General features: G+C 45.5%; 1 protein-coding gene across 2 annotated transcripts; it reads right to left on the bottom strand.

Annotated features, from left to right (window-relative positions):
* Positions 1–3,999: 3,999 nt before the first annotated feature.
* On the bottom strand, positions 4,000–9,568 carry prpf38b (pre-mRNA processing factor 38B). 2 transcript variants are annotated; one of them, XM_083659093.1, is made up of 6 exons: positions 9,182–9,568; positions 8,004–8,072; positions 7,563–7,714; positions 7,192–7,252; positions 5,605–5,870; positions 4,000–5,202 (listed from the first exon to the last, which is right to left on the bottom strand). In XM_083659093.1, the coding sequence occupies exons 1-6, from the start codon at positions 9,389–9,391 to the stop codon at positions 4,410–4,412; spliced, it is 1,551 nt and encodes a 516-aa protein (XP_083515219.1). In that variant the 5' UTR covers positions 9,392–9,568; the 3' UTR covers positions 4,000–4,409. The 2 variants fall into 2 exon arrangements, with proteins under 2 accessions (XP_083515219.1, XP_083515220.1); XM_083659094.1 differs by having other exon boundaries at positions 7,993–8,072; positions 9,182–9,221.
* Between the last annotated feature and the right edge of the window lie 33 nt (positions 9,569–9,601).

Below are 9,601 nucleotides of genomic sequence, written 5' to 3'. Positions count from 1 at the left end.
CTATATGAGACATCACCGACACTTGATACGGGGCGCATTCGCCTAACGTGACTAAGTAAATAATGCCAATTTCAGAACTTTACTAAGAAAAAACAAACTTAAAAACCTATGGATCTTCCTTCTCTCCAGGCCCCTGTCCGCCGACCAATCTGTCCGTTACAACCCACTGTGCAAATCAGTCCGCGGCGCTGTCATGGTCGCCCAGCCCGAACGCCGTGGATTACCTTGGCTTTGCCCAGAATGAGGACGGTGACATGCTGTACTGCAGCAGCACAGGAACCAACTGTACCATGGAGGGTCTGGAGTGTGGAAGCACTTACAACTTCTCTGTCCAGGCTTCAGATGGCACATGCAACACCTCCTTGAGTGACCCAGTGCTGACTGGAGCAGGTATAGCGTTTTGTTGTGATGATGATGATACTTCTCAAAGACATGCAAGGAACATCCAGTAATGCTATCAAAGAGGTCTGACAGAGAATGATCTTTGCCCTGGACTGTGAACGATATATAAAGTATAGCTTATCAGGCCTCGCATTAACTCTCCCTCTCTCTCCCTTAGCTCCCTGTCCTCCGGAGAATTTGCAGGTGCAGCTACTGCCCATGCAGAATGACGCCCAGACGTTGCGCTTCACCTGGACAGAGCTCACCTGGACACACGTCATTGGATGTTCAGACATCGAATACCGGCTGAACGCGACCGGGAGTCTCCTGGGAGACAGCCAGGCCCAGTTCGAGCTCTCTTCCTACTGGACGAGCACAACGTTCTACGAGCTGCTCCTCCCCTGCGGTTCGTCCTACGTCGCCACAGTGGAGAGCAGGAGCCCTGCTGGTGACAGCGACCCCTCCATGGCTATCAATGGAACCACAGGTACATTGAGGACTCTCATAGGTCCTCTCACAAAAATGGTCTTATGTATGGGTACCCTTAACCTGACGCTGCCAGATGGATGTAGGTTGCTTCACATTTGTTTCGGATTGTGAATTTGTGAACTCGATACCGCCCCATCTGGCGGAGTCAGGTTATGGGTCCCTGGGCAGAGGTGAAAAGTAACTAAGTACATTTACTCAAATACTGTAATTAAGTACAATTTTGAGGTACTGGCACTTTTCCATTTTGTGAGACTTTGTACTTTTTTATTCCACTACATTTATTTATGACAGCTCTGACAGCTGTAGTTATTGCAACAAGCAGAATAAGGTTTTACATTCAGAACATCCGATATAAACTCATAAAATAGTATTTTTCATTGTGTATAAACCCCCAACAGCATGGAGTAGTAACTAAACTGTAACACTCCAATTCTCCCTCCCCCAGCTCCTTGCCCCCCATCAGGAGTGACGTACACTTTCAGCACCTCCACTGTGTCGTGGAATGAGTCTGTGTTAGCGACCTCATACACGGTGTATGACAGCAGTACGTCACCCCGGGCCCAGGTGTGCAACACCACAGAGCTGTCCTGCACTGTGTCCGGTCTCTCTCCCACTAGTGTCAGAGCCCTGGTGGTCACAGCCAGCAACGCAGCTGGGGAGAGCCAAGCAAGCAACACCCCGAATGGTAAGAAGTAGGACGCATTTACTGTGAACTGGTGTGTGTGTGCGTGTGTGTGCGTGTGTGTGTGTGTGTGTGTGTGTGTGTGCGTGCGCATGTGAGGAGGCTGCTGTATAGTAGACAATCAGATGCGTGATTGATGGATGCATACATTCATAGAAAGCATTGACTTGCACAGGAGGAGTAATGCTGTATTGTACTATTGAAATAAAAGACTATTATAATATTTTATATATATATATATATATATATATATATATATATATATATATATATATATATATATCAAATAAGAATATTATATTGTTTAAACAGCTTACCTAATTTATCCAATGCTCATTCTCTACAGTGAGGGCACGCAGGAGGAGAGAGCTCAGCGAAGAACATGGTGAGTTATGGTATTTGTAAGAACATATTTGATTAACTTAATGTAAGCAGATGACTGATAAACTGTCACTCCATATAGGAAAAACAGAATCCATAGTGTTTGGGTCAAACGTCAAAATTGAAAAGGTCCCCCGGTTTTAATGTGGTTGTCAACACAAAATGAACAGTTCATCCGATCAAACTTGCTGGGGACCTGACAGAGTGCCGTGTCGAATTTCGGCACGAGACTGGTCACCACCCCCCCAAAAAAAGTGTGCCCATGGCATATCATCTCCAGAGTCTCCACCCTAGAAATGAGCAAATTCTAGTTCTAAACAAGCCAGGTCTAACAAATCTGGCCTGTTTTTCCCCCACAGGAGACCTCTCAGTTCCCATGGTGCAGGCCACCGTGGAAACTTCTACAGTCATCCTAGTCGAGTGGACTCAAGTCGACGACACCACTGACGACGAGTACAGCCTGCTTATCAGGCAGGAGGACAGCTCTGACACGCCTCAGGAACTGACTGTGATGGGACTGAGCACCATTCTCACTGACCTGGAGCCAGACACCACCTACTGCCTGTCCGTGTCGGCCATAGGCAAAACCTCTCAGCCACCAAGGCCCTACTCAGAGCCTGTGTGCGTTCAGACACATCCAGATGTGGAGGAGACCTCTGAGAAGTAAGCAGCCCAGCGGTCTGTGGATCTGCAGCCGTGCCGCTGTACAGCAGTATCAAAGTGGCAGCCTCTTTTTAAATAGCTATTAACATTTCAAAGCCAAATAATCCGAGAACAAACCCTCTTTACCCCACGCAAGGATGACTTTAGATCTGCTGGAAATAGGAAGGGGCGAGGGTTGTTTGGGATATTTCCGTTGGTTTTGCCATAACCTGCATCTGTAGTGTTCGTAGGTTCTATAAGGAACATCTGGAATTGTAGGACTGTTGCAATAGTCTAGCCACTGATAACACAACTACAGGATATTCATATATTTATATAACAATATCCTCGTCTGAAGTTAGGCGTAGGTGTCTGTCTTCCAGGTGAAGAATTTCTAACTGCCTCTGTTCTACGCTTGTGGAAAAGAACAACACGTTTGATTGTTTCCCCCCCACCAAAGGGGGCACTAGCTTCGGTCTCCGTCCGTTATTGTCCCCCATCAAAGGGGGGGGGGGCTATGGATCGGCCTCTGTCCATTAATTCGTTAGTCACACTGTAATGTTGACTTTGTACCGCTAGGGGGCGGCATTGACAATGAATGGAGACTCAGTGGTAAAGCAGGGAATCACTGACTGACCCAAGGGTGGAACTTCATCACTGGTGGGGGACATCGTGTTTACTATTTTGCTTGTTTGCTGTTGGGTAAGAGGTTCAAATATTTTATATTTGTGATGTTTTTCATGCTTTTTATATATATATTTTTTCCTTTTTTTCCACTTTTGTAAATGTTATGACTGTCTTAAAAAGTAATATATACTGTAAGGCAGTGTTTTATAACTAGAGAATGTTTACTTTTTGCCATTACAAATGTATATTTAATATGGAAAATATTCTCAAATAAAGTTTGATGAAACTATCAAGACATTTGTGCATTTTTCTGGAAAATAAAGTCAACTGAATCCATTCAGTCATTCATCGATTGGACCGACAGCCAGAGGAAAGAGTCAAAAGCTGTGAGAAAACCAGAGTTAAAACGTCTGACCTGGTGGCGCAGTTTGCTCGCTGCCCAGCAGTATTGAGGCCTCATTCACTTTTGAGGTCGTGAGTTCGAGCCTCAGTCAGTTTTGAATGGTGACAGCCAGAGGAAAGAGACAAAAGCGCCCAGAGAAGAGCTGCAAGTGTGGAGGGGAGCTGGTGGTGAGAAGGAATAATCGACCACACAGACGCGGGGGCCAGAGGTTGGCCGGGGTCGATTCCCGCTCCATTGGCAAAACGTGCTTAGGAACCCTGGGATCATGATTGAAAACATTTGGGCCAAGGTGCAAAATACTGACCTTTTCCTATAAACATACATATCACTTTCTGTTGGGAATATATAATAAATGATAATATATCATGAAAGTAAAGAAGCTGATGTGTCCTTCCGTAAAAGTGTTTTATTAGAAAACAAAATGCAACAGAGCAACAACCCAAACACAGCACAAGCAGGGCTCAGTGTGTGGTAAAAATCCCCCTTTGCAGACTGCCTTAAAACATTCTCAGACCCATTATGTACAAAGCCATATAACGTCCTGGGAGGAAAAAATCAATGAACCATAGAAAATTAAAATGCCATATTTGTCAAATCTCAGACATCCAAGACTAAGAACGGTCTAAAGGGGAGTGAGAAAGTCAGAAAAAGATCAACATAAAGCAACATTACATTGGCCAAAGAAGACAATTCCCGATGTTCGTCGTGCTAACATTTCTTCACTCCAGCACAAGTGACAGACTAGACAATCAAGTAGAAAAAAGAGAAAGGAAACAAACACGGGAGTAGAAGGTTGGTATCGCTCTAGGGGGACATCTTCTCAACGCTCTGGCTCCTTCTGCGTTCGTGTTTACCGTGGTCGTTACTGGACTCTCGCTGACGATGGCTCTTCTCTTTGCTACGACTACGCTTGTGAGGACGCTGTTCTCCATCTCTGTCCCTCTCCTTGCTCTCCCTCTTCCTGCTCTTCTCCTCTCCTCCTCCCTCCACTATTCTAGCGCCTTTGTGTCTCCTCTCCTTGCTTCTGCTCTTGGTGGAGCGTTTGGCCTTCCTCTCCTCCCTGTGCCTCTCCCTGTCCTCTTTGTGTTGTCTCCTCTCGTCCGTCTCTGCCCTGCTCTTCTTGTCCCTGGACCTCTCCACGTCGCTGCCCCTGTCTTTGTGATGCTCCCTGTCCTTCCTCCTGCTCTTGTCGTCCCCCCCGTCCCTCTCTTTGTCCCTCTCTTTGTCTTTGCGTTCGCCCTTTCGTTCCCGGCTGCCGCTGCGACTTTTGCGACGCTCTCGGCGGTCCTGATTCTTGTCCGCGCTGCGGGACCGTCGTCTCTCCCTCTCTCCTCCTCGTTCCCCTCTCTCCCTCTCTCTGTCTCTGTCCCTGGGCTCCCTGCCCCCCTCTCTCTCCTCCTCGTTCCCCTCTCTCCCTCTCTCCCTGTCCCTGGGCTCCCTGGGCTCCCTGCCCCCCTCTCTCTCCTTCCTCTGCCGGTCACGCTCCCTCTCCAGCTCGCGGTCAAAACTGGGGCCGTGGCGGTCCCGTTCGTGGTGGTGGCTCCTGCTCCTCGACCGTTTGGGGGATTTTCTGGGGCTCGGTGTCCGTCTGGGGGTCCTGTAAAAGAGGGTATTATTAGCTACAATTTGCTCGAAAAGCTCGACGACGGTCTGAAAAGGTGTGGGTCGTCTTAAAAACTTGGTTCTCAAAGTGACACCGCAACACTCTTTATGGGGTCCCCAGCAAAAAAAAAGGGGGATAATTTATTTTCACTATAATAAGATCCATAAGTAGGTTTCATACACTTTCTGTAATAAAACATCGAAAGCAAAAATCTTCCCAGATGGGGGATGCTGGGACAAAATCTTATCAGATGGGGGGCAATTGACAAAATCGTATCAAATGGGGCTTGGTGGTCTAATTTGTGTCAGTTTAGGGGTGCTTGACATGAGAAGGTCTGAGAACTACTGGTCTAAATGACCATCTGAGGAGAAGACTTGGAATCATTTAGTATGCTACCTGGAGCGACGGCGTTCCCCTGGCCTGGCTGCCTCTGCCCCTGTGGTCGCTGCCGCCGCGGCCGCGGCCGCCGCCTCCTCCTCCTCCTGCGGCTCCTTCTCAGGAACCTTCCGAGGCCGGGCCTTCATCTGCTGGTCAATCATCTTCTGCACGGGCACCGGGATGCGAGGGAACAGGGTGGAGAACCACTCCAACTTGGTCAGGAAGGAGCGCAGCATCTCGCCGACGGACATCATACAGCCGCCTCCTGCCTTGACATCTAGCTCCTACAGACAAAAAGGGTGGGAAGAGAGCCATGCAAACGTAATTAGCGCACACAGGCAAGGCAAACATATTTTTATAATCAATGCTTGTCTTAATGTCAAAAAGTAACTTGTGATGACCAAGTACTGAACCTTCACCTCTGTTCATCTAGCTTAATCTCTCAAATATCAAAAGTGTGCCTGGTCTGCCTTAATTCTGCTGATTCTAAGGAAAAGTATAAAAAAGTGTGCATCATCTAAACTGTCTGCTGGTCCCAGGAGTCTGTATTTACAATGTGAGCTCCACCAATCAAGCAAAAAAAATATATAATTCATGTTTCAAACATTCAGTAAGATCTTTCCCCCTTCCCTCCACATCTTCAGTTTACAATATATATATAGAATATATAATAGCACATTATCAAAGTGATTCCACCCATCCTGTCATTTAAAAGCAGGGGTGAATGGGAAGGGGAAGAGAGCGGGATCTAAGAACACTGAGACGCATCTTCATGGTGTCAAAGGGGAAAACGGAGAGAGAAGCCTTGGCTTCTTTCTTCAACCCCTCTCCAGCAAAATGAACTATTCAGGCCAGTGTGTGGAGGCGTCGCCCACAGTGTAAGCACAGAGCGGAGCAGGTAGGGTAAGTCAGTGCACACCAGTTGAACAGTAATCAACTTCATATGGTAGAGAACAGCCGTTTTGCACTCACACACGCAAACCAACAGTGCTGAGATACAATATCCAATTCACCTGCTGCACAATGGGCATCTAAAGAAAAGGAACAGGGGAATTAACGAGTTGGGTAGGATGGGTCATCAGATCAGTTCAAATATATTGCAACAGAATATTAAAGAAGGCCTGGTTGCACAGCCTGTGAGTGAGATTCTTTTTTTTTTAAACCTATATAAAGAAAACATTTGACACGTGACACTCGTGTCACAAAATGTGAGACGTGTTATATTGTGTCTGTCAGTGGGATGTGTACTGATGCTCCAATTTGCATTTATTTGAAATATTGTTTTGTGCAACAAGTCCTGATCAAATCTTGTGGAAAAAAAGAACAGAGATGGCATGCCTTGAAATCACATTGGACTAAAATATTTACTCTGAATCATATACTTACCCTGATAATAACCAGCAGCACAGCAATGACCAAGTAACCTAGCTACTCAAGTTTAGAGGATGAAACTGGGGACAATTAAGCCAAATGAAGGCAAAGGTGAAAAATCAGCTATGAGCATCACAACGGGGGGAAATGGGCAGATTGTAAACATGTGTCATGTGACTACTGTATATTTACTGAAGAGAAAGAAACATTAAATTATTACCCGTGGTGACATACCTCCTCATCATCCAGGAAGCCATCATACCATTCCACCAAATCTGGAGGGGGCTGAGTGTATCTGTTTCGAAGCAAAAGACAACACGATGTCAACACCCCAATAAATGCACCATGTGCCACTGATTTCAAAATATAATATCAAGGCGTGCAGAGCCGTGTGCGAGAGTCGCTCTATCGGTTAGACGGCCCGGCTTGGCAGCTTTTAGACTGAAGAAAATGCCATTAGTTTGTGGATATTAGTGGGATTTTTGGCCAATCTAAAAAGGGGCTAAAGTGACTTTGTGAACAACTGCAACATAGCTGGTAAAATAAAAGAAATATGTGCATTTCTCATCTCGTCATAATCTACTCCCATCACAAAAGCATCATACCTTATGTACATGAAGCCAAGTGCTCTGATGTAGGGCGAGTCTGTGTGAGTGATCAGACCCATCACCTGTTTGCGGGTCAGCTTGAGGGTAAACAGTTTGTACAGAAGACAGAAAGCAGTCGACACAATACCACCAGTCCCGACTCCACGCACCTGACAAGGACGAAGACCAGATCATCATCTGTTAGCCACCTCACAAGCAGCAGCTAGGCTGTAATTAATGGCAAGACCATTTGTTGACAATTGGACCTCAGTGTCCTAATGACGGTTGACAAGCAATTTATCCCTACTTGGAAATTAGACAGGTGATCTGGCCTAGCTAGCATATTTTGTACAAAACAAAACAAAAACAGCTTAGATAGGGCTTTAGTGTAAGTAACATATTAATGTTACTTAAGAGAAAAACACCAGTGAAGACAAAAAGCACATACTTCTCACTTACCCCTCCGCACATTCCAGTTTGGCCCGCAGTCTTTCTGCTTCCTTTTTCCCATGGTTCAACGTGAGTCACCTGAGTAGAGGGAGAGTCTCATTAGCATTAGCTAGCTTAAGTTGAGACATCTGGCTGCATGGCGCAACCAAACTGTCACTAGCCACACCAAACAACGTGAAGACAGTCCTGAAAGGGGCTAATGCCTTTTATGAAATTATCAGTCTAACGTTATTGAAGGCGATCGCCAACAGGATGTTACTTCAAATGACGCTGGACAACTCAATCTAAGTGTATTTCATTAGCTAACGTGCGATAGCTCAGACTGTATAGATACAGTCAGTCGGTCTGTGTGGGAACACCCACAAATGTTATTACCGCTGGCGCGTGAGTGGGGTAAACCCCCCCATATCTCAATGGGCTGATTCTCCAAAGGACGGTGCTGCAGCTCTACACTACAGGATTGGGGATTCTAGAGGTACATAGACATCTGTTAAGATGTGCGTTTACTGCGGGGGTTCCCCGATTGTGTCTGCCTGGGCTGGGAAAAGTGGGGGCTGCCAGGGGGCACTTATCAAATGAATGGTAATGCTTTAAAAAAAAATCTTTATGTGGAAGGAAATGATAGTTATATTTGTTAATACTACAGTATAATAAATATATATATTTTTTTTTATAATTATATATATTTAGTGTAGTGTTAACATAATGGAATACTTTCCTTCCTGCCCGCCAATCGTCATTTCCCCCCTGGTATGAGTAATATACACTAGTCAGACTGTTTATACAGTAATGGAAAACAGAAAATAATTTATTTGAGATACAAATGTAATTTTTAGGTTATTACATTAATAAAAGTAAGGAAATATATTCTGAGGTTGTATAGAAGTCTTTTTACTTAACGCCAACCCTGTTTGATTAAGCTAGTTAGCGTTAGCAACTATAACGTTTATTGTGTGCTGTAACGTTTGACCGACCCAAATAATATTAATACGAAAATATCACAAACCGTTGGGTTCCTTTCCGATCATTACCGTTGACGTTAGCCAACTAACGTTACCGCCATCCGGTCAAAATAATGTTAACGTTACCGAATGCAGCAAACATGCTAACAATTAGCTTGTTTTAGCATTTGGGTTTAGGTTGACGTTATCTAGCTAGCAAGCGTGTTAGCATTAGCAAGATGTTACCTTGAAATAGATTTCGTCCACGACTTCATGGTAGGTTTTTAGTTCATACAGCTGAACTTTGAAATATGGAGAGGACAGCACATTGGTGAGAATCATAGGATTTAGGTTCATAGTCTTTTCGTTACCCCATAAGGGCAAAACATTGCCATGTTTTCCTGGTGCAGGCTTGCTAACGGCCTGTGCTTGTAGCTGGTTCCCGACGTTAGCCATAATGGCTGAATCCCACGCCGCTAGCCCTAGTTTCCACAAGTGTATCTTCGATCAGAACCCCATTAATATCCACTGTTCAATAGTCGATCGTTAACCATTTCGGCAGTTGCTGAGGATGTGGAGGTAAATTAACGGCGACTACTTCCCGCCGCCGTCGTTATAAAGTGCTGTGCCGAGTAGAACCGTCCACAACGGTGGTGCAGTGCACTG

Source organism: Poromitra crassiceps, assembly GCF_964638095.1.
Source record: "Poromitra crassiceps genome assembly, chromosome: 23".
NCBI lineage: Eukaryota > Metazoa > Chordata > Actinopteri > Beryciformes > Melamphaidae > Poromitra > Poromitra crassiceps.
Note: the sequence above shows the minus strand (reverse complement) of the source record. Positions and strands in the feature narration are given on the sequence as shown.

Bases quoted from the DNA above. Each gene is read 5' to 3' on its own strand.
- prpf38b (XM_083659093.1), bottom strand. From the start codon at position 9,391: ATGGCTAACGTCGGGAACCAGCTACAAGCACAGGCCGTTAGCAAGCCT. The intron at 8,073-9,181 runs GTAACATCTTGC...CCCTCTACTCAG, and splicing joins TGGACGAAATCTATTTCAAG to GTGACTCACGTTGAACCATG. The intron at 7,715-8,003 runs GTAAGTGAGAAG...CGTCCTTGTCAG, and splicing joins AAACTGGAATGTGCGGAGGG to GTGCGTGGAGTCGGGACTGG.